Source organism: Oryx dammah, unplaced genomic scaffold, assembly GCF_014754425.2.
Source record: "Oryx dammah isolate SB20612 unplaced genomic scaffold, SCBI_Odam_1.1 HiC_scaffold_15, whole genome shotgun sequence".
Taxonomy (NCBI): domain Eukaryota; kingdom Metazoa; phylum Chordata; class Mammalia; order Artiodactyla; family Bovidae; genus Oryx; species Oryx dammah.
Genome location: NW_024070199.1, coordinates 24,175,627 through 24,201,075, shown reverse-complemented (window position 1 = coordinate 24,201,075; position 25,449 = coordinate 24,175,627). Strand labels below are relative to the sequence as shown.

At 45.7% G+C, this 25,449-nt stretch overlaps 1 protein-coding gene across 5 annotated transcripts in view; it reads left to right on the top strand.

Moving 5' to 3' along the window:
• NAV2 (neuron navigator 2) overlaps nt 1-25,449 on the top strand; it is a 423,615-nt gene that overhangs the window by 155,527 nt on the left and 242,639 nt on the right. For all 5 annotated transcript variants that reach the window (XM_040255673.1, XM_040255672.1, XM_040255676.1 and 2 more), the window contains exon 4: nt 15,038-15,110. In XM_040255673.1, coding sequence (XP_040111607.1) covers nt 15,038-15,110 — 73 coding nt within the window. The remainder of the gene's footprint in view (nt 1-15,037; nt 15,111-25,449) is intronic.

Genomic DNA, 25,449 nt, shown 5'->3' with positions numbered 1-25,449 from the left:
TACATGTATTCATTCTCCTGCAAACTCCCCTCCCATCCAGGCTGCCGCATAACATTGAGCAGAGTTCCATGGACTGTACAATAGGTCTTTGTTGGTTATCCATTTTAAGTATAGCAAACACTGTATTTTTGATTGAGATATAAATGACATGTAACGTCACATTTGTGTCAGGTGCACAAGCATAATGATTCAGCATTTGTGTATATTGTGAAATAATCACCACAGCAAGGTCTAACTAAATATTTTGAATGAACCAATCAGTTTACTTTTGGAAAGATGAGGATGCATTAGACATCCTCCTGTCTGAGAACAATGGTGACTTCTAAATCGGTAGGATCTGAATCGTACATGCGGCTGTGGTCTTGGAGTTTGCAAGTGTCTTCTCTACTTTCCAGCTCCCTTAACCTCCGTGACCCTTGGTTTCTTCCATTGAAAACCCAGGTGATAATCCTTTAGCATGTCCTTAACTGCCTGGCTTTAACTTCTTTGAGGGCGGGGTCCCTGTCCATCTGCCCGTACCATAACCTGGCATCTGCTGGATGCTCAGAGAATATTAATTGAAGAAATTCCCATTATACCTCCTTTGAAACTGAGGCATTTCAAGTGTCAACATGTGGTGCTCAGTATGGTTAAAGAGCTTAGCAAATGTAAGAATGGGTGGGGAGGGGAGAGCTTCAGATCATCCTGAGCCGAAAGAGAAATTGGATGCTGATTTATAACTGTGTGGACTGTGCTTTATATAAAAGTCATCTGGCTTCATGCTTAGATCCACCTCCCTGTGCATGTCTTCATGGGCTTCTTATGTTTCAGCCTCGCCTCAAAGGGGTGTTTTTCCTGTATTCATCATTGTATTTTGTTTACTTTTCTTTGAACCAGAACTTAGTGAGAAATTCTTGTTGGCCCTTTGGTAAGGCATAGTTAGCCTGTGGTGCCTGCATTGGGAACTGGTCAGTAGAGGACTGCCAGTGTGCTCACTTAAGCAAAGAGTAGAGAACAGTGGCCAGCAAGCTGAGTTCAGGTTCCAGAAGCCCTTTTATAAGAAAAACTAAATGGCTGCCAACAGTTAGATAAAAATCAATATACTTCACACACAGTGATCTTCCAAGTTTTTTTAGGGGGAAAAAATTGGCAGTCCTGGATTGATACTCCACAGGCAAAAGTTGACTAAACCTGGATACCAGCTGCCTCCTTTAGGTGCATGTAGAATGCAAGGAGATCAAACCAGTCAATCTGAAAGGAAATCAGTCCTGAATATTTGTTGGAAGGATTGATGCTGAAGCTGGAGCTCCAATACTTTGGCCACTTGATTCAAAGAGCCAACTCATTGAAAAAGACCCTGATGCTAGAAAAGATTGAAGGCAAAAGGAGAAGAGGGAGGCAAAGGATGAGATGGTTACATAGCATCACCGACTCAGTGGACGTGAGTTTGAGCAAACTCTGGGAGATAGTGAAGGACAGGGAAGCCTGGCATGCTACAATCTGTGGGGTCACAAAGAGTCGGACACAACTTAGTGACTGAACAGCAACAGGCTGCATTAGCCATACTTCCCACCACTTCCTACTATCTTATAGCCAGGCTTTTTTACTTAGTTTTTGCCTAACTGCTTCCTGCACACATTTAAGGTTTTTTACCCTCAAACTGTTATGTTCCCATAAGTTCTAATTCCTGATCTTTCTTCAGTTCAGTTGCTCAGTCGTGTCCGACTCTTTGCGACCCCATGAATCGCAGCACGCCAGGCCTCCCTGTCCATCACCGACTCCCGGAATTCACTCAGACTCACATCCATCGAGTCAGTGATGCCATCCAGCCATCTCACCCTCTGTCGTCCCCTTCTCCTCCTGTCCCCAATCCCTCCCAGCATCAGAGTCTTTTCCAATGAGTCAACTCTTCGCATGAGGTGATCTTTCTTAGGAGATCTAAACTCTGGCATATGGTGGTTTAAAAAAATCCATTTGGGGAGCATTTTGACATCAAAATAATGCCTGTAATCTTTATATTGATTTAAATAATTCCTGCCATAGACGATTTCAGAACACTGTAAAAGAACATCAATATCGTCCACAAAACATGTCCAAAAGGATGTTGGAGAAGTCACTCCCTCCTCTGTGAAGTGCTCTTCATCTTTCTGATGTAAAGATTGGACTTAGTTTGGATGGATTAATTATGTGCCTATCTTTCTCCAATGAAACGAATGACAAAACTGGGTGATCATTCTTCTCCTCCACAGCGATACTGAACTCCTGTTGTTTGGTTGTTAATGCCCATGTGTATAGCCTTCATAGCTTACAAAACATTGAGTAAGTGTTCACATTCCAACCCTGCCATTTAATAACCGGGATTTTAGGAAGGCATTTAAACGCTCTATGCCTACATTTCCCCATATGAAAAGTGATGATAATACCTACCTTATCTAGTGGTGAAAATTAATTGAAATAATAATGTATGGAGAAGAATCTAGTCCAGTGTTTCATGTTTTCTGAGCATATAAATATTAGTTTCTTGGGAGGAGTCTATAATACTTTCAAGAAAGGGATAATTATCTCCATTTTACTAAAAGGAAAACTGAGGCTTGGGGAAATTAAGTACTTTTGCCCAAAGGGAGCTAGGAACCTCTGAGAAACCTGCAGTTCCTCAGATTTCACCTCTGGTCCTGAGAACTCCTTGACTTGCATCTCCTTCTTTAAAATATCCTCTTAGTACCAATGCTGTCACGATGCCAATGATGACCCCATGGCATGAGTTGGCTTTTCCTGCAGAGTGGATTCCCACATTGGTGCAAACGTGGGAGCAGTCATGTAGAGCTGAATAAGAGGGCAGAACCTGACCAGAACTTCTTCTTTCTCACACTTTCCCCTGAAGGAACAGGAAGGCAAGAGGAGAGGGCCTGTGACCTGGGCTTCCCTTCACTATTGTGAAGGATGACTAGTGCTCGCCTTCTGTGGGAAGTTTCGAGATGCAGCAACTTGGAATGAAAGTCTTACCCTGGCCCCAGTCTGCTTCTCTAAGGGGAGAGTGCAGAAGAAATTCTTAGAACCAGAGCAAAGGGCCTTTGAGGGGTTAGCTTATGGATGCTATATTTTTTCTGACTTTGTGTATATATAAATCAAGATGTATCATCATCAGTCTTATGAAACTCCTTGGAGAGACAGTTGCAGAGATTTGATTCTGAGTCTCAGAATTTATAGATTCTTTGTCAGTGGCTATAAAGTGATGAATTTTTATGATCACTTAGCAATATAATTTTAGCTTTTAGGGGGAATCATCTTTCTAATATGTTGATAACAGAGAGAACCATATGAAATAGCCAGTATTTAACCATTTTTTACCTACAAAAATGGCAGTTTTATCTGGTTCAGTTAAATACTTGACAAGGATGGAAATAGTAACAGATTAGCATTATATGACAAGTTAAGAATGGTCACTATTTCTTCACAGGCGCACTAGTAGTCTTGTAGCTTTGGGAAGCTTAGAGAATATCCTGTAAAAGAGACCTTCCTTGTCTCATTTGTTCTCCTCTTTCAGTGACTTTGCCCACACCTCTGACATTCTGGGAGTGGCAGTAAACAGAGTTGAGTTATTTTAATTCTTGATTATATTCTTAATTACTTTTAACCTCATATACTTTTTGATTGGTTGACAAGTAGCTCTTTGCCTTGATCACAGATTTTGAAACTTGAAACTATTGACCAGATCTAGTTTCTTGGTGTACTACTTGCAAAATCTGCCAAATTCTTTATTAATGTTCACTAGGAAGCCATAACTGGAGAAGGCACTGGCACCCCACTCCAGTGCTCTTGCCTGGCAAATCCCATGGACGGAGGAGCCTGGTGGGCTGCAGTCCATGGGGTCGCCAAGAGTTGGACACGACTGAGCGACTTCACTTTCATGCATTGGAGAAGGAAATGGCAACCCACTCCAGTATTCTTGCCTGGAGAATCCCAGAGACGGAGGAGCCTGGTGGGCTGCCGTCTGTGGGGTCACACAGAGTCGGCCACAACTGAAGCGACTTAGCAGCAGCAGCAGCAGGAAGCCATAACAGCTTGTGAATAAAAAAATGGATGTAAGTGTAATGTATGTGAAAGGTCCTAATATTATGCCTGGCATGTGATAATAGTATTATGCCTAGCAGCATCTGAAATTGGAGTGGACACAATGGTAATTTTTTTTTTTGCCCACACCTCACGGCTGGTAGAATCTTATTCCCCAACCAGGGATTGAACCCAGACCCTCACAGTGAAAGCACAGAGTCCTAACCACTGAATTGCAAGGAAATCTCCAAATATACCATTTCTTTTTTCTCTTAATGGCGATATTTTAGTTACATCTTCCGCAGAAATTAACACTACAGGTGATATGTATTAAAACAAGGAGAGGATAACAGAGCAGTTGGCTTCCCTTCCTTCCAGCCTTCAGCACAGTGAGAGTGCAAAGTCTTGCAGGATTCTGAATTGAGTATTAAGGCATTTAAATGTATCTGCTTGGCTTTGCTTCCCTGGTTATCTATGCTACCAGGATACATCTTGCACTCCGTTATTAATATGTCGTGCTATCTTGGGAACTGTGGGGCAGGAATCCATGGATCAGCTTTGTTGCTGTTTAGTTGTGTCTGGCTCTTTTGCAGCCCCGTGGACTGTAGCCCGTCAGTCTCCTCTATCCATGGGGCTTTTCTGGGCAAGATTACTGGAGTGGGTTGCTATTTCCTCCTCCGGGGCATCTTCCTGACCCAGGGGTCGAACCTGTGTCTCTGTATCTCCTGCATTGTCCTCCTCTTTACCACTGAGCAAGCCTAGTCCATGGGTCAGATACTCACGAACAACCCACAAGTACCGTAAACAATGGCCATTGGTAGGTTGGCTGAGCCACAAAACTGAGTTTTTCCGATTAGTGTGAGGGAACTGGTCCCCAACCTTGCCTTCATCTACAAATTAATTATCCCATTACTCTGTTCTTTTGTATGTGTTGGCTTTGTGGGTGATATGATAGATTCTGGCGGTACCTCCACAACTGAGGGTTTACTGCACTCTTAGGGTATATCAAGGATCTACTGTTTGGCTTTGTTTTGCATTTATAGTCTGCTGCCTCTTGAAGACTTTGTGGTATCTTATGTGTTTAAGCATGGGAATATGACATAAATTGGAGAAGGCAGTGGCAACCCACTCCAGTATTCTTGCCTGGAAAATTCCATGGACAGAGGAGCCTGGTGGGCTACATCCACGGAGTCACAAAGAGTCAGACACGATTGAGTGCATACACACACATACAACACATGCATGACAAAAATACAAAAAAGATCCCAGACTTTCTAGAAAAAGCCCAGCGGTTCAGTGACAGGCTTTCGAGCAGGTGAGCTAATAGGTCTAAATTAGCCTGTATCACTTTGTTTAGTGGGCGCGATATTTGCTTAAAGTCTGCTCTTGGGAAGCTGTCTTTTCCAGAAAGGAAGGACCACACTGTCTCATCACCACTGTTTTGCCCTTTCCCTGGAGCAGGGCCTGGGAGAGAGTAAATACTCAGTCATCACTTTTCCAGGAATGAATGAGGCTGCCAGGTTCCAGTTTGTCTCTGGGTGAAATTCTCCAACAAGTACTGCCCTTCCGCATTCATTTGAGAGGCAGCCATGGGGTCTAGAAGTTGGAATCTAAGTCTGTATCCTTCTCTGTAGGTAAATTCAAATTTTTATGCAAAAAAAAAAATTGACTCTTCTTCACAAACTACTTGTGTAAGGCTTAGGGCTTTTCATGTAGCTTAACAGAGGAGACTTTGACCTGAGAACTTTTTTGGATAGAAAACACTGATTCCAACAGGGTCAAAGTGAATTTTTGCTTCAAGGAGCCCATTCATAGAGAGGCTACACTGTCATATAATTTAGCAGATCTCAGAATGTCTCACAACCCCAAATGATCTTTCTCTTTCAGAAGATGCCTTGAGTGTCTAGTACTCTGCCATTATGGGATTGTATAAACAGCATTTTTAAAGGTCTGTGTAACGTCAGTTCAGTTCAGTCGCTTAGTCGTGTCTGACCCTTTGCGACCCCATGGGCTGCAGCATGCCAGGCTTCCCTGTCCATTACCAACTCCCAGAGCTTTCTCAAGCTCTTGTCCAGTGAGTTAGTGATGCCATCCAACCATCTCATCCTCTGTCATCCCCTTCTCCTGCCTTCAATTTCCCAGCATCAGAGTCTTTTCCAGTGAGTCAGTTCTTCCCGTCAGGTGGCCAAAGTATTGGAGTTTCAGCTTCAGCATCAGACAGAATGAAAACCACAATCAAAGAAAATTAATCAAACTGATCACGTGGACCACAGCCTTGTCTAACTCAATGAAACTATGAACCATGCCGTGTAGGGCCACCCAAGACGAGTGGGTCATAGTGGAGAGTTCTGACAAATGTGGTCCACTGGAGAAGGGAATGGCAAACCCCTTCAGTATTCTTGCCTTGAGAACCCCATGAACACTATGGGAGGTACCAGACCCTTGACTTATGTCAGTCCATGGACTCAACAGTACTGCTATGAGACAGTTATTAATATCAGCATTCCTGTGCTACAGATGATGACTTTGAGACTTGACGCAGTTAACAGTTTTCTTAGGTTTTTAAGAGTAGTTTCTCAAGGAACTTGAATCTAGTGTAGAGTTCAAAATCTGTATCCATAGATCCTGTCCCCTAATAACTGTGATGGAATGCAAGAACCTCCAGGAGAAGGGACTGGTGAGAGGATAGTAGCAGGCCCTTCTGTCTTGGCGTAAGCATCTTTGTTAAGAGACAGTTATACATCAGGTGATAGAGAGGAAATCCCAGGAGGAGGAATAGAAAGCAGACCAAATAAGCTTGTCTAATTCTCTCTGTTTTGCCAGAGGCCAACTCCAGACACGGCACTGGGCATGTATGGTCTGAGCACTGCTGCCAAGGGACAGTCCTATCAGAAGTGACAACATGCTAACAGAAACTGCCAGTTATTGGGCACCTACTGAGTACCACACGCACATATCCTCTCTCATAATCACCGCCACCACCCTGTGTGATCGGTGTAACACCCATTTTACAGATCAGGTCATTGAGGTTAAATTGCTGATGATCGTAATTCAGTAAATGGCAGAATCAGGATTTGAACCCAGATTTGTCTGACCCCAAAGCTTGTGATACCACTCTAATGGCAGAAAGTGAAGAGGAATTAAAGAACCTCTTGATGAAGGTGAAAGAGGGGAGTGAAAAAGCTGGCTCAAAACTCAACATGCAATAAACTAAGATCATGGCATCTGGTCCCATCTCTTCATGGCAAATAGATGGGGAAAAAGTGTAAGCAGTGGCATATTTTATTTTCTTGGGCTCCAAAATCACTGCAGATGGTGCCTGGAGCCACGTAATTAAAAGATGCTTTCTCCTTGGAAGAAAAGCTATAACAAACCTAGATAACATATTAAAAAGCAGAGACATCACTTTGCCAAGATCCCTATTGTCAAAACTACGGTTTTTCCAGTGATCGTGCATGGATATAAGAGTTGGTCCATAAAGAAGGCTGAGCACTGAAGAATTGATGCTTTTGAATTGTGGAGCTGGAGAAGACTCTTGAGAGTCCATTGGACAGCACAGAGATCAAACCAGTCAATCCTAAAGGAAATTAACCCTGAATATTCGTTGGAAGGACTGATGCTAAAGCTTAAGCTCCAATACTTTGGCCACCTAATGTGAAGAGGTGACTCATTGGGAAAAACCCTGATGCTGGGAAAGACTGAGGGCAGGAGGAGAAGGGGACGACGGAATGAGATGGCTGGATGGTGGAATGAGATGGCTGGATGGCACCACTGACTCAATGGACATGAGTTTGAGCTAACTCCGGGAGTTGGTGATGGACAGGGAGGCCTGGTGTGCTGCAGTCCATGGGGTTGCAAAGAGTCGGACATGACTTGGAGACTGAAAAACAACAACAAAGCCTTTTTTTTTTCCCTGTAAATATTACTCCTTAAGCCCTCATCACTCTCCTTTTAGTATCTGTGTCAGCTCTTGATGGAGACCTCCACTTGGACTAATCCCTTCTGGGAGTGCTAGGAAGTTAGGGATCGTTACTCTGACATTGTAGCAGAAGAAATGACGTGCAGAATACCTTCCTGAAGGAATACACACAGAGGCATCCTCTGGGCCTCTCCCATGATATTAACCCCCAGGGCGCTTTCGCCCTCAGGAGGACCGCTGAGTCTGGAAGCAGACACACTGCGGAGCTCAACTCTAAGCATCTGATCTGGGGCCTCCAGAACAAGGGCTGACTTGGAGAACTTAGCCATGGCGCCCTTTCCAGGCCTCTCTCTTTGTTTCAAGGGAAAAATCGAGAAGTCAGAAAATAACTGGGCAATGAAACAATTCTAGGCAGTTGGAAACAAAGTGAAAAAAGATAGCTACTGGAGGAATTCGAGATTCTTGTTTTCAATTTTCTTCTCTAGAGAGTTTTTTTTCCATATCCATATGGACTTACCCCTTTGCTGTAATAGCAGAGAGGCTCCTATAAAACCTTGTTAAAAAGGAATTCTTGACAACATCTTAGAAAGCCCAAGTTATAAATATCTTAAAAGATAAGGAGGATATCATTGCCAAATTAAAGGAAGCAACTGGGCAAGGCATTAAAGCAGCAGAGAAACAGTCTGACAGAAACACTTAAGCCCCATCCAGCCCCCGAGTCCCTCATTCTGAAGCTTTCTCTTTCAAAGCCACCAAGAGAGCTAGAGATGAATTTCTGAAAGCTTTGAAGCTTGAATGGCCAGAGCTGGCACAGCAGGTATGGAGCGCTGTGGCCAAAGATGGCCTTATGTGTCTGCCAAGCATGTAGCGGCATGTGGGGCTTACGAGGGAGATATTCCTGAATGTTTCCCCGCCTGGGAGAATCGGAAGCACGGGCATACCTCCCTTCTTTCTGGGGTTCCCTTCTGAAATTAGAACTGCTTTGTCTGGGCCCTGCTGCTGTGTCGTGCGGTGGTGTGCACCCCCAGGACCATGCTGTGGCCCGTGACCATGTGACCATTTGAGGTGGCTGGACACTGACATAGATGGAGAAAAATGTGAGTCTGGGCAATCACGCATCAGGTTGTGGTCCCCAGGAATGCAGAGCAAAAAGGCAACACTGGTGAGACAGGCATTCAGGAGCACAGTTCCCCAGAGTACTTTTGGGTCTGGTTTCATGGTTGGATTTCTTTTATTTTTTTCCTTCTATTTTTGTTTTTGGAAACCGGCAAGGGGAAGGAGTGTCAGGAGAGCATGGAGGCCTGGTAGATAGGAAACAGACCTTCCCAGTAAATGTGACCACAGGCACGGCTTTGCCCTTCCCACCCTTCCCCATCTCAGTGCCCAGTCCGGATGTCACTGGAGCCCCACCTTGAAGGCACTGCTTGATCCATCCCTGACACAGCACAGCTCATCCATCCTGAAGCTTTCAGATCATCCTGGAAGGGCTTGGCCTGGCTGCTGTTGCCATGGTAATGGAGTGCCAAGGCTTCCCTAAGAACAAGAAGGACCCTTGCCTACTCTCCATTTCTGCTTCCGTTCCTGAATGTGGCCCAGTGCTCTGCTTTGGCTCTGGGTCCTCTCTCTCTGCTCTTCTCCATTGCTCCCTGGCCTCTGGCCATTTTAACTCTTTTGGTTCCCAGAATGTGCGAGGCTGCATCCTACATGAAACCTGTGATGGGGGTGTTCTTCTCTTCCCCGCTGTCAGTACTTGGCTCACTCTTACGTCTCAGCTCAAATTTCCCTGCAACAAACATATCTTGAGTAGGTACAATGTGCCCTGTGCTCTTCTGGGTGCTTGGGGTTACATCAGTGACGAGAACAAAGACCTTATTTCTGTGGACCAACTTTCAATCTCTTCCTTGAATTCTCACCTGACCCCCCATCCTTCCAGGCTTGATCAAGTCCTTTAGTACATGACAGATGCTATCGGTGTTCTGTTTATTTAATGCCAGTTCCCCTACACTAGACTGTAGATTCTACAAGGTCAGGAATTATGTCTCTTTAATTCACCACTGTATACCCAGTACCAACACACTGCCTAACACCCCGAAGGTGCTCAGTAGATACGGGTGAAGAAATGGATAAATAGATAGATGAATGATAATTGTTTTTGTTGATAAGTAGCAGAATCAGGTGTGAGGATCACACATACTTCTGGAAGGAAGTTGTTTGTGCTAAGAGGCTCAGGAAGAAGCTATACAGTGCTTTTCAAGTCCTTAGAACGTACAGGTTCTTGCTCAGCCTTGTCTGAGCTCCAGGTGTCCCACTACCTAAGCTCTAGGCATTTCATGTTTTGTTTTGTTTTTAATGACTATGATCAAGCCTGACTCGAAAGCAGCATCTGTTTGCCTCCCTTGTCAATTTCATCTTCTCAAGATGGAGACCTCCAAGGGGCTTGGTGAGAAACTAAGCTCATCAAAACTAGCACCCCATTTACTTGGTCTGCCTGGAACCCGACCTTCCCCTGGGCTGCGGTAGAGATGGTCTTCATCTGGATTAATCAGTTTCATGCACTTTGCAATCAGCTATGCTGGTATTCAGAGTGAAATGCTACCATGACAACTGCCACAACAGATGGTATTTGATCAGTCTCTAAGCTACAGAGGAGATATACAGCAGTGCTTCTGGGGTTTGCATATTTTATGTTATCACAAGACCCCGTCCGGCCTTAACCATGACTGAAATGTAAAGTTTTCCATTTGCCTGCCAGCCCCCTCCCTTCTCTTTCCAGTTGTTTGCCATTTGTTTTGATTTTCCTTGCTCTCTGCCTGGGCTGGATATAGATGTATTTCTGGATGTGGGAGAGCTAGGCTACAACGTACTTGGTCCATGGAAGTTACCCTGCAGGTCTAATGTTTAGACTGTTGAGAAGCTATTCAACTATGGGGTGGAGATCCTGGCTGAGAGTGGGGGGAAAGGCTTAAAATTGCCAGCCTTTCTCTCTCGGATGTTCATGGACCACACAGGGTGGAGGCCACGTATGGCCCCAAAGCAAGGGAAACCCTGGGAAGTGCATCTTGCTCTCAGTTTGTCCCCTTTCTCGGCCCTCTCTTTCATCCGGCTCCTTTCTCCTCCCAAGGTCTCTGGTGATGTCCCATTTCTCAGCTTCCTGCCTCCACCCTAGCTAGCATTACGAACTCCAGGAGCTTGATCCCAGAGCTCTTGGACCCATTTCTATGGCAACAGCTACAGCAGCCTTCTCACCCAGTGCCCCTCCCCACCCCTCAGCAACACTGGAATGTCAGACTTTGCACAGATATTTTTTTTCAGCTAATTTTGGAAAGCAGTTTATATTGGCCGCTATGTGTTAATGAACAACTTCGGTTCTGTTTACATACTTTGCTGGTGAAGAGTCTTTTCCTTCGCTCTGCCTCTCAACTTTAACAGGATCCGCATCCCGTATTAGATGTCTGGATCCCATATGAGCCACGAGCCTCTCTAAAGACGGGCACCTCATTGTGCCGTGCTGGGAACCCCAGGGGCTGCCACTGGCCAGTCCCCTCCAGGGATGATGTGGTGGGAGTATGCAGTCTCAGTCATACAGGAGGCTGGATTGTTTACCTGAACAGTGTTTATAAGAAAACCTTAAGGTGATTTTGAATCACAAGCGAGCCTGGATCAAAGAAACAGTCTCCCCTTCTGATCTCATTCCAAGTGAAGCGGGAGGTTGGAATCCACATCTGACCTTGCTCCCCAGCCCCTTGCCCTTCCTGGGGTACAGATGAAAAGAGCATGGGTCTCTGCCGCCTTGTCAGGCATGAGTTTTAACCTTAATGGAACATTATTAAAGAATGGATTTGAAACTTGAGGAATGTGTTTTGAACTCCTCCTGTGAGCAGAGAATTCATGGTGGCGGGAGGGGGAAATTCAGGGCGCTTGACGGGCTTATGAACCGTCTTTTAAATGAACCAAGTTCTTATTTTTAGGTTTTATGTTTTCTGGGAGTGCAGCTCAGCCATCTGGATAGTGTTCCCGTTTCATCTCCTCTTTAGGAGAAAGCATTCCTGGTGCCCTGGGGCCTCCTCTCTTCACCTAATGGAAGGAGATCCTAGTGTTTCCCTTGTTTATTAGATGCTCTGATTCTCCTGGAAACGGAGGGGAGTCGGGGTGTGTATGGACCCTAAAGAGGAGGATTGTGTAAATGTGGACTCCTGGACTGGGAGGAGAACTCTGCACCAACACCAGCAAAAGAATGGAGCGGAGTACCTGGCACAGAGCAGACATCGCATCATTACCTTGATTGAATGAGTGATTAAAAGAATCATCTCAGATTTCTCACCCTTGGCACTGCCGACATGTGGGGTTGGATAATTCTTTATTGGGAGAGATCTGTGTTAGTATCATCCGTAGCCTCTGAACACTAGATGTCAGTTCCCTTCAGGGCTGTGACAACCCCAAATGTGACAAGATGTGGCCAGATGCCCCCCGGTGGTGGGGAGGGTTGCACAAAATCCTCCTTTCCTAGTCTCCTTCACTCAGCGAAAAACTACTGATCAAAATTAGGAAATTCATTGACAGAGTGATAGGACTGTGAAAAAAAAAAAAAAAGAGAGATGAAGTATTCTAGGTAACCCATGTATATTATTCCTCCCCTTAACAGAGTTTAACGTTTAAAAAGGAAACCCGTGGATCAATTGAAATCTACCAAGGCTAGCCTTGCAAAAAGAAATTACCATGGACTTTAAATGATGACACATGCGTCGAATGCTCCATACATGTGCTCCTTGGAGGGAAGTTCTGTAGAATTGCCGTGTTGCAGTAAGCAGAGCTTTTCCTGACTGTCTTGGTGGGTGTCCTTTTTCGTGTGTTCAGTGTCGCACTGCCACAGTATTGGTGGAAAAAACTTAAACCTACCCATCTCAGTCCACCCACGTGACACCTCCCAGGATAAATAACAAATACACTTTTTTATTTTGCATTATCAGGTTCAGGGGCGGTCAGCCTTTGCTGCTGCTCATTTTCCACGGGGACATGATTGCCAAAGCCTCCTTTCTGAGCTGTGCACCACGAGATATTAAAAGAAGTAGGTTTGGGTCCTGTATAGCACAGGGAACTGTATTCAGTGTTCCTGTGATAAACTATAAGGAAAAGAATATGGAAAAGAATGTATGTATAACTAAATCATTTTGCTGTACAGATTAACACAACTTTGTAAATCGACTATACCTCAATAAAATTAATTTAAAATTAAAAAAATAAACACACACACACCCAAAAAAGTGGATAGGATTATAGGAAGAGACAAGTGGTAGCAGGAAAATTTTATAATTTTACCATGATTTCAATATTAATACCTTTGTATGGAGGCAAAAAATCCTTTTGAGTGGTTTTGACCTGCTACCACTGTGTGCAATAGCATGAATTCTCAAAAGCAGGGTTTTATAATAGAGTGCAGTCACATCTAGAGAGATGTGATTACACTTCTACACGGAAGCTGGCTGCTCTAAACACCTTGCACAGGATCCTCCCAGCCATTCTCTTCCTTCTTTGACCGCCTCCTTCCCCCCAACTTCCCTCCAAGATGGTAGCACCTGAATTGTCACTGTCGGTCATCCTGCCCTGGAAAGAATAAAGGAGCGCTTAAAGTCATCTCATTTTTCCTCCCGCTTTGTAAGATACGACTTTCTGCCATGGTGGCAGGCAAAACCCATAGCATCAGCATTTATTTTATCTGTGGGAAATTGCATTCTACCCCTTTTCCTAGAGATGAAAGAATGCCTCCCACATGAAGACCCTGGAAGCTGGGAAAGAGATGGGAACCTGAGCTTAAAAAAAAAAAAAAATGCAAGGATGGAGCAGATTCTTTTTCAGTGGATGCAGTTTTATTCAGATGTCCCCAAGCTTAACATGTTTAGAAGCTGTGAAGACTGAGAGCAGAGAATGCCAGACATCAGGGGAGGGTGGGCATGAACTTTAAGAAGACTGCCTTGGAGCCAGACTGTACTCAAATGAGAGCTCGTAAAATGGAGACACTTTACTCTATGGCTACGAAGGAGCCATCAGGATGTTGCTTGGGGGAGGAGAGGAGAATGGTCACAAGCACACTGTGATAGTCATTTATGGGTTCAGAACAAACCCCTTGGGTCAAAGACTGGTTTGAGCTCATTAAGCATGTGGCTGGAGCCTGGGAAGTCGGGCAGGGGCTGGGGGGTTGTAGAGGTAAGGAAGACGTGAAATGCAAACTCTATGAAATCCAAAGTTCCCTCCGTCAAGTCCAAAGCAATTTCTTTTATTTATGGTTACCATTGACATGAATCAAGCCTGAACATTTTCCTGTAGACCTAAAAGTAATTAACCCTGACAACTGAAGTCAAATTAGACCTTTGGGAATGACCTAATTGCTCTTTCCTGTGGTGGGGGGGCCGGGGGGTACGTGGGCTTGCCCTTGGCCGTAGCATCCACCCTGGAAAGCCTGGAAGGCCTCCCAGACTCTGGTGGGGTCGGGTCCCTTCTTGCCACAGAAGACACAAAGGACAGAGAGGTTGGGTGAGCTGGCAGCTCTCCTCGGTCCTCTGCGATGCCTGCCATCCTGAGAATTTTGTGAGTCAACACTACCCAGATTCCTGCTGAAATTCCCATTCACTCTTTTTATATTTGACTGCTCGCCTCCTTGGGGGCTGGAAACCTCTCCCAGCTGCTGGTGGGGGGGTGGGTCTCCTAACCTCATCCCCACCTCCATGTTTCTGGCAGCTGCTCCAGCGTTCAGGATAGTGCTGGTGACAGTGATCCACACGAGAGCTCCAATTTCACCCTGGTTATTTTTGGCAACCGTGAGCAATCCAAGGCCTCGACTCTTGGCACTGTGTGTGGTTAGGATATTAGGTAACCTTTTCCTGTGCAAGTACAGACAAAGAGTCCTGACCTGCATCCATCCATCCATCTGTCCATTCGGCATTTTCATGTCATTTCTTTTCCTCTTCGAGAAACTTAGCAAATGCACAATGAACCCTCTCTTCTGACATAGCCTCTTGTTCCTAATAAGAGATGGCTCTGGAGAAGGCTAAACATTTATTGAGTGTATATTGTTGTTGTTTTTTTTCCTCCTAGATTGAAAACATAGATGCCTGTTTGAATTTCCTGGCAGCTAAGGGAATAAACATCCAGGGACTCTCTGCGGAAGGTGAGTCAGCACCTGTCATGAAGTTGCCCTATCACTGTTTGAAATGCCCAGCTGTTACTTATTGATGACATTTATAGAGTTAAGCCAGTGGGTCCTGGTAGGCTCTTCCAGTCTTGTTTCTCTCTGGTTTTGAGACTGCTCAATGCTTGTCTACACTTGAGGATGCCAGTTTTTTTGACAACCTGAAGAGCCACTCCGAGAGTGCCAGTCCAACCATGCCAGCCTTGTCCGCGTGGCACAGAGGGAGCAGTAAAGACGGAGCCGGTTCTCTCTGAGTAGGGTTTCATCACACAATGCCGATTTGATTCACATGACCGGCGAGTCAGTTAATTTTCAAGCCAGGCCTTATCTGTGGGAGAGAGAACACTTAACCACAGAACATATTTAAATCGTACAAGTTCCCAGGGAAAAATGCCTAATCCTTATCTCTTACTTTTATTAGAAGAAGCAGCATTTTCCTAGCTCAAAAAAAAAAGCACGTGATTTATTAATGAGATGCTCCATTCTGACATCCTGATTAGTTTTTAATTAACTCCAATTTGGTGGCTAATTAACACATTAGTGTTTCCTGGTGGTTTGCTGTTCAATTAAGTGTTGGTCTGGAGATGGCTGGTCTGAATTCTTAGCCTCCTCAGGCAACGTCTCACTGTGGAACCTCGCTGTCTCTCTCTCTCTGTCTCCTGTTTGTAAATACAAGCAGCTGCCAGCTCCAAGGCTGCCACAGGCCCCGGCATCCTCCCAAACTCATTAGGCTGCACCTGCCTCCAGTTTTCCCAGAACAGGTAGAGCTGTGTGGGCTTCAGATGACACCACCCTAGCATGCTTGTGTTTCGCAAAGTTGCCTGTTAGCATCGACTCTGGTGGTTAGGGTGGGGAGGCGGGGAGCACTGAGGAGCACACAGCCCCGTGGAACAGGTAAGTTTGCAAACATGAACCTTTTGGGCCCTGTTCCTTACCTTTGCCCTGCTGCGTGGTGAAAGCTTGGTTGTCCTGGCTGGGTTTCTGGACTGTAGTCTCTCTCGATTTTGGAGGTGGGCAGCCACTATTGGTGTCTTATGTCTCTGATTGCAGTTCCCCAAGTGGGACCTCTAAGAGGCTGGGGCTGTCCCGGGTCAGACACAGTCACACTGCTTCCAGAAGTCTCTGAGCGAGCTCTTGGTGATCAGCCTTCATCTCAGCTCAGAGAGAAGGGTCCACAGAGGATTGTTTGGTCTGGGCGATGGGCCCTCTTCCACCGGGGATGAGACCTGGGCTGAATGGCATGTGGCATACATCTTGCTGGGGCGTGGAGGGTTGTGGGTGGTATTTCCATGGAGACATAGAGAGATGCAAATTTCTGTTCCAAGGAGCACATGACTTCTTTCTGGAAGAGAGTGCTGGTGCTGGTGTCGGTGGAGGGCGCACGTTCCTTCCTGTTCCTGGGCGTGATTAGATCCCAGGCGTGTGCCCTCCCAGCAGAGCATCAGCAGGGGCTTCTACAAGTTATGCATAGCAGAAGGAGCTCCAGGGCATGTAGACCGTAGGCCAGCTTCATCTCATGTGGTCTGAAGGTGACCCTAGCCACCCTGCCATCCATCTACCCATTGTCCTGCCTTCTGCCTGCCCTGTCTCTCCCCTGCCCTCACCTGCCCCATTTTCTGTATACCTTAAGGCATAGAGAGTCTACTCAACAAATGTTTGTTGAATGAATAAGTCCCAACTGCACCCAGGTGGCTTAGTGAAAAGTCCACCTGCCAGTGCAGGAGACGCGAGAGACCTGGGTCCGACCCCTGGGTCAGGAAGATCCCCTGAAGGAGGAGGAAATGATAATCCACTCCAGTATTCTTGCTTGGAAAATTCCACGGACAGAGGAGCCTGGTGAGCTACAGTCTGTGGAATCGCAAGAGAGTCAGATACGACTGAGCGCACACGCACGTGCTTTGAAGGCTTTTATCTGCATCAGCTCCAGCTCTCACAACAGGCGATGAAATTTACAATAGACCGAGTTATAGATGAGGAAATTTTGCCTTAATGAAGTTGTGAAGCCTATAGTGAGTAAGTGGCAGGGCAAGGTGTTGAACCCAAGTGATTTCAGAGCTCATGTTCGTGGTGTCTTTGGGGACAGCAGATGGATAAAATCCAAGCATGCCATGTACAGGTGAAAGAAGTCAAAACAGATGTAGAACCTTTGTCCTAGTGGACGCTGTCTCAGAAGATGCTGGGCCACTCCCAAAGGCATATCCTGCATAGGGACAAGCCCTGCCCCTGGTCAGTGGGATGTGGCCCCTGTGAGTCTCTGAGCAGAGAAGAACAGAGTGGAACCAGGGGTTTGAGAATCAGTCACTGGGGTATAACCATGAAGTGAGTTTTTCAGAAACTGCCCCCACCTGTGCTATGCTAACCCCCGTCTTTCCTGCTGGGTTGAGGCTCATTTAGTATCTGGGCCAGAACCTATTTCTCTTTAGTCTTGCACAGTTATTAGGAGATGCAAGAGACATGGGTTCCATCCCTGGGTTGGGAAGATCCCTTGGAGGAGGAAATGGCAACCCCCTCCATTATTCCTGTATGGAAAACTCCATGGACAGAGGAGCCTGGTGAGCCTCAGTCCATGGAGTTGCGAAAGATTCAGACACAGCCGAGTAGGCACACCTGCACGCATGTGCTTTTAAGGCTTTATGTCATAAATTTAAATAGATTTATGTCAATATCTAAGACTCAGTCTTGTTCATTTTTAAACTTCAATCTCAAACTCAAAGCCTTTTCCTGGTGTCCCCCAGAGCAGGTGGCTTTGGAAGACTGAAGGGGGCTGGGGCATGATGCCTTCCCTTCCCTCCCCTCCCCTCGTCCCTGTGCCTGAGCGGCCAGGATTGGGGCCAGAGCAGAGAAGCAGAGTTCTGCCAGTGATGAAGTTGCAGTCATTCTCTTGGGTGACTGTCATTGCCTCTGTCCCGGGTGGGGGTCTCTGTGTGCCCAGCCGACCGGGCACTCGATCCCATGCTGCCTCCAGGGTCTGGTGGTCTGGTGGGAGGTTTGACCAGCTTTTCCGGCTCACCCCCAGCTGGTAGCATTCACCTCCCATCCCTCTGATTAGGACTCTCTCTGTCCCTACACTGAGGTGGGCCCGGGAAGGCCGTAGACCTCAGCCTGGTGGTCTCTGCGTTACCATAGAGCAGCAGGAAGGGGTGGGCTCTGTCCTCCGCCTGTAGCGATGGAACAGCCCTCCCAGCACCTGGATGTCCCCACCTTGTGGGCTCTCTCCAGCTGTTTCCAGCTTAGGAGGCCCACAGGCAGCTCTGCCAAGTCTCTTCTAAGCAGGTGTCGGGGGCCCTGGGGTGTCAGCACCACCACTCGGAGGAAATTTTCTTGGGGCCTCCACTCCTTTGACTTGAAAAGGTGCACGAACCCCACCTTCTTGCTCCTTGGGTAAGGGGAGGGGATACCCTGTTTCTCAGATCATCAGTCACGACCACCATTGCTCACCCTCAGTGCCATTCTCTCATCTGGATCTTCTCCTGATTTGGGATTGGGTGGGTCGAAGTGGGTGATACTGGTCTTTGATGGTAAGACTGATTCTGGACTAGGACAGTCTTGTGGGGGTGGGGGAGTGGGTGACTGGCCCCAAGTTTTGTCAGTTCCTTGAACTTAAAAATCAAGAGTACTGAGAGCATTTTATCCTCAAATGAGTCTTAGTCACAATTTCAGGGTTATAGGAAATACCTCCATTTGACATACTGTTCAATTATAGGAAAGGAAATCATATATTGAGAACCCACCATGTGCCATTTTTACCTGATTTAATCCCCCAGCTACCTTCTGAGGTCAGTATTATATTACCCCATCTTACAGATGAGGAAACTGAGGCCCAAAGAGAATGTTACATGTAGCAAAAGGGAGGCCCGCAGGTAGGCATTGCTCAAGCTACTCACAGCTGTTGATTTAAAGGCCTGGTGTTTTCTACTACTCACCACTATCCACACTTCCAACCACCTGCATTATGACTGGAAAATCATTATAGTGTTTAAAGAATAGTGTCATATTAATGCTTTGTGTTTTGCTTTTGAAGATGATTGAGCACCCCAAGGTTCCTCCTCTGATTGAAAAAAAAGAAAAAATCAGTGGTTGGAAAGCCCCACAGGCACATTGCCACCCTTTCCCAGTGACTTAAGCAGGTTTGGAACCGGGAGGGTGTATGCACCTGTCCTTGAAGCGTTTCCACAGCTCAGGGCCCTGCCCTGACCTGCCTGTGAGAGAGCCACAGGGAACCTTCATGCCAGGGCAAGAGAGCCAAAGCCTGTGAGCTGGGGCTGCAGGCCAAGGTGAGCCCTGCGGAGACCCCGCTAGTTCATAGCTTCTCACAACTCCTCGGTGTTTCCAAAGGCTGGACCCATCCACTTGCTCCTGGAGACTGGCCAGAGTCCTGTGAGCCTGGACCTCACCCTGCCTCGGGTGATGGTCTAGATCCCTTCAGCTCCTTTCCTACCATACTTCTCTCACCACCATCTGTAAACCTGTCCCTGGGAGGAAGGCCTCTATCTCTGGGAGTGTTTTTTTTTTATCCTGTTGCATTGAGAACTCTTTGGATTTATTCTCATAACAACTTTTATATATAACATGCAGCAGTGTTAATTATCTTATCATGTTGGGCAATGCCTACCTGCGGGCCTCCCTTTTGCTACATGTAACATTCTCTTTGGGCCTCAGTTTCCTCATCTGTAAGATGGGGTAATATAATACTGACCTCAGAAGGTTGCTGGGGGATTAAATCAGCAACTAGGCATTACATGCCTAGTTCTTATTTATCTTAAAACTGGAAGTTGGTACATTATTGAGTGCCTTCATCCAGTTCCCCCATCCCCACCTTTGGTAACCACAAATCTAATCTCTTTTTTCTAATAAAAACAACTGTTCGCGATTAAAGACAGAGTTTATCTTCAGAGTTCATAAAGGGATCCTAAAAACTCAATAGAAAAGTAGTTATATCAATACAACAAGTTATTTTCTGAAGAGGAAATGCAAATAGCCATTAAACATAGGAAGAAGTGCTTCACCTCACTAACATTCTGAAAACTACTTAAAGTAGCCTGATACACATACTTTCATGCATCATATGATTAAAAATTGAAAGATCTGATAATATCAAGTGATTGAGAGGTAGGTACTCTTATAAACTTTCCTTGTGGGAATACAATTTAGACTATTCATCTGCATGATCAGATTCCATTAGAATCTGAACTATTTGTTACTCATTTATTCCACTTTTCCATATCTCTCTTTGAGATTATACCTGGGAGTTTTGAGAAGACCTGGCATTTGTGCTGCCTGGCCCTAAGCCCATTCTCCCGGAATGGGGAAGCAGAGGTTGGGAGGGGAAGGCTTTCCTTATTCAGCACACATTTGCCGGGCATATCCTGTATACCAGATGCAGTGCTAGGCACCAGGGTACACGGAGAGTCATGTCAGTCGTACAGAACCAGCTTCACTTCCAATTAATGAGAGAGTTGTGCCGGTGGGATGCAGAGGATCCAGTCAGTGGTACCCAAAGAAAGGTAACAGTCATCTCTACCTGGGGCCGTCAGGGGGCTTCACAGAGACAGTGATGCTTCCCTTGGGTTTTACAAGATGAGTAGGCTTTCACCAATCAGAAAGGGAAGGTGAAGGGAAATTTATATAGATATTCAGTTCAGTTCATTCGCTCAGTTGTGTCTGACTCTTTGCAACCCCATGAATCGCAGCACGCCAGGCCTCCCTGTCCATCACCATCTCCCGGAGTTCACTCAAACTCACGTCCATCAAGTCGGTGATGCCATCCAGCCATCTCATCCTCTGTCGTCCTCTTCTCCTTCTGCCCCCAATCCCTCCCAGCATCAGAGTCTTTTCCAATGAGTCAACTCTTCGCATGAGGTGGCCAAAGTACTGGAGCTTCAGCTTTAGCATCATTTCTTCCAAAGAAATGCCAGGGCTGATCTTCAGAATGGACTGGTTGGATCTCCTTGCAGTCCAAGGGACTCTCAAGAGTCTTCTCCAACACTACAGTTCAAAAGCATCAGTTCTTCGGTGCTCAGCTTTCTTCACAGTCCAACTTTCACATCCATACATGACCACTGGAAAAACCATAGCCTTGACTAGACGGACTTTGTTGGCAAAGTAATGTCTCTGCTTTTGAATATGCTATCTAGGTTGGTCATAACCTTTCTTCCAAGAAGTAAGCGTCTTTTAATTTCATGGCTGCAGTCACCATCTGCAGTGATTTTTGGAGCCCCCCAAAATAAAGTCTGACACTGTTTCCCCATCTATTTGCCATGAAGTGATGGGACCGGATGCCATGATCTTCGTTTTCTGAATGTTGAGCTTTAAGCCAACTTTTTCGCTCTCCTCTTTCACTTTCATCAAGAGGCTTTTTAGTTCCTCTTCACTTTCTGCCATAAGGGTGGTGTCATCTGCATATGTGAGGTTATTGAGATTTCTCCAGCCATCTTGATTCCAGATGGATATTAGGGCATAGTAATGTGATGGGCACAGAGGACTTGCTTTTTATCAGTCTTGCAGGTTGCAGGCAGGATGATGTTTCCAGGTGCCTCTGACAAGGAGTATAGGCGTTTGGCGTGAAATTGATCCCTGGGTCAAGAAGATCCCCTGAAGGGATGGAAAGATCGCCCCTGAAAGGAATCTTCCAGGCAGCACAAATCCCAGGTTCCTGACTTGATTAGTTCAAACCTGGGTTTGTGGCCCTGATAGCCAGAGACCTGCTGCCGAGCTCTCCTCCTCTCATTTGGAGCCAGAAAACAGGAGGTCTTTCTGGACCCTTAGGGTAAAAGCAGCAGGCGGATTGTCTCCATTGTCCTCCTTTGGGGTCTCCGGAGTTCTGCGGTGAGTGGGACCGGTTCTGTCCCTTGCCAGCAGGGGGCGCTGTGGGCTCTACTCCCACCGCCTCATCCACTTCCCCTGTGGGCTCTGACGGGCTTGATGAACGGAAGGGCTGCTGCGGTGGGGTTACATAGACGGCACAGATAGGATTCACAGCCCCAAATCAGCTGGGTGACCTTACACCATGGCTTAAGGGGACTGAATAGGAATCCTGAGTCTACAGTCTAGGCAGCCTTCCCTACAAAGCAGCTTTCTTTGTATTAGATTATTCCAATGCTTGTGCCTAAGTAAATTAGACTTGAGGTCTCTTTTAAATAATGTTGAAAGAAAATAACTCTATTCTTCTCCCATTTCGCCCAACATGCCCTACAGCATCTATGCAGATTAGGAGCAGTGAGTGGGAGTAGAGATCAGTCAGAACCCAAGGAGATTGAGTCAAGGCAATTCTGAATTCTAGTGGGAATTGGCCTATGGTCTGTATAGTTTATTCTCCAGTTTATGTGTGGGTGGCTGTAGGAGAGAAAACAGAGCAGGGCTTTCGTCCTGGTTCCGACGTGTCTCCTTAGACAAGCCCTCTCTCTCTGTCTGTCTCTCTGTCTCTCTGTAGGCAAGAATGCTGGAGTGGGTTGCCTTTCCCTTCTCCAGGGGCTCTTCTTGACCCAGGATTCGAACCCAGGTCTCGCACATTGCAGGCAGATTCTTTACCATCTAAGCCACCGGGGAAGCCCATCTCTCTCTAGGTCTACTTTTTCTTTTTCCTTTCTAAAGATCAAGAGTGTGAAGATAGTTGATCAGAAATAAAATGATGCTTTTTTCCCCAAAGCCTTAGGAAATGTCATAGGGGGAACATTTTTGTGGGCTGGTGGATTTTGTTTTTAGAGGGCCTGTGTAGCCAGCTTACCAGGCCTTGTGGCACACAGACAAATGCCATTTGGAAATAAGAAAAGAACACAATTCTAGCTATTTTGGAAACTGTCTGTTAAAGACCACCCGTGGCATGAACTGTGTGTCTCTTAACTCCAAACAAAGCATTCACTATGCTTGAGTCCTGTGTTCTGAAATGGATAACATGTGGTCTATCCATATAACAGGATAATGTCTAGCAATATAAAGAAACAAACTAATGATAGCGTTCTCACCCCGGTAAACCTTAAAAGCATGCTCCATGGAAGAACGAAAGTGTAGTTGCTCAGTCGTGTCCAACTCTTTTCGACCCTATGGACTGTAGCCCATCAGGCTCCCCTGTCCATGGAATTCTCTAGGCAAGAATACTGGAGTGGGTTGCCATGCCCTTTTCCAGGGGATTTTCCCAACCCAGGGATTGAACCCAGGTCTCCTGCATTCTTCCATGGAAGACGCCAGCTGCAAAAGACTACAGGTCACATGATTCCACTTACAGGAAATTGGCCCAGAATAGGCCGATCAATGAAAACAACATTAGAATTTGCCTGAGGGGATGGGTTTGGGACTTGATTACAGATGAGCTCTTTTCAGGGTGATGGAAAGTCTAAAACTAGAATTTACTAAATTTACTAACGATCATTATACACTTGATTTTTGTGGTTGTGAATTATACCTCAATAGAGCTGATTTCTTTTTTAAAAAGAGATGCCTACTGAGTTTTCTCTAAAATGAGATGGTCATGGTTGGCTCTCTTCTTGAGGCCTGTGACTGTCTTGAGGGTATGTGCAGGAAGGAGGGACAGCTCCTTAGGCTCCTTGTAGGTGAAGAGCCCTGTACTCTCCAAAGGCGGCAGGTACAACAACCTTATTTTCTGAACCAAACAAGGAAGTACAAAGACAGGCTTTTATTTTCTCATTTAATCCTGTTAATCTCCATAGCATCCCTATGGGGAAGGTGTGGCACACGTTTAAAGAAGAAAATGAGGCTCAGAGAGGTTAACTCTTGGAAAAACTTTGAAGTCTTCAAATGATGGACTTGAGAAATGCAAACCCCGGTCTTTGCAGCTCTAACAATCAGTGATCCATATAGTAAAAATGCTTCTTCCTAAGAAACAGTGTGTTCATGGGAGCACTGGGCCCTTTCACAAATAAAAAGAGGTTTTCGGGAAGAATAGAACAGTTCTGAGCAATAAATGACTGAACCTCACAGGGAGAGACTATGACAAAGCCGGCTCCCTTCATCTGCCCTGGGCTGGGCAGGTAGATTGTGAGGGAGCCGATGTGGACATACTTACTTTTTGCAGGAGCCACCCCTGATCCTCTGGCTTTGCTGTGGAATTGTTAGTTCCTCCTGTCTTTGTTTTTCATGCGTGGTTTTTTAAAAAATGTATTATGGAATGTTTGACACATTCTATAATAAAAGAATACTTTTATTATAGAAGGAAAATAAAGGATATTTCTGTGCCTGTGAGCTAACTTAATAAGTAAAACACTATCCACTATCTGGCGTGCTTCTAAATTCATGCCATGGGATGGGGATGTAAGTAAGCCAAGTTATACCATGTTGGGTGACTGAATGAGATCATGTATGTGAAAAGCTTCATTGGTATATGCTAATTAGTAATAGCTCTATAAAAGACACTGAAATCTTACATAGATTTCATCTGGAATGATTATAGCTCTACTTTCATCATCCAGGGAATTCTATTTTTAGAGGAAATTGTTTTCCCGAGTTCCTTAAGAGGTCCTGCCCTGCCTGCCAGCCCTTGATTCTGGCCCTGCCCCCGTCATTGTCCAGCTGAGTTAACCAGGGGGACATCACCTTACCCTCCACCTTCTCACAAGGAAAATGCCCATTTTCAAGAAGAACATGGAGACTCAGAGGTTGCATCTTACAAAACCTCAGTCTGTAGACTGAATCATGCCATCCAGACCTCCCATCCTGTGACATTGGTGTCCTTGTCAAAACATTTAGAAGCAGCAGCAGAATAGGCCGCGGATGGTTCTGCTTTGGTTTCCTTAGGATGGAGAAGGAAGCAGGGGTGAAGGGTTAAAGCTGAGCTGACCCAAAGAAACGGGGCGGGGGGGGGTCCCACATTTGGGGGACTTTCTGTGCTCCCTGCATTGCACACAGTGGTTTATAAGCATCTTGGCTTGTCCAGGGGAGCCCTGGCTTATTATACCTGTTGTCCTAATGTAATTAAGAATGTCTCCCTCTCAAAAATGCCGTATGGTAAGATGTCACTTAGTAAAAAAAAAATAATAATAATAATTTTTAAAAACAAAAGGGACATGTTATATTGTTATATGCTGATTTTATTATTTTTTAATTTTTAATTGGAGGATAATTGCTTTGCAATGCTGTATTAGTTTCTGGTGTACAACAACATGAATCAGATAAAAGTACATATATCCCACCCCTCCTCCCACCTAGGGACAAGGTCATCACAGAGCTCGGAGCTGAGCTCCTGTGTTACACAGCAGCCTTCCACTAGCTGTCTGTTTACATGTGCTAGTGTATATAAGTCAGTGCTTCTTTCTCAGTTCCCCCACCCTCTCCATCCCCAACTGTTTCCACAAGTTGGTTCTCTGTG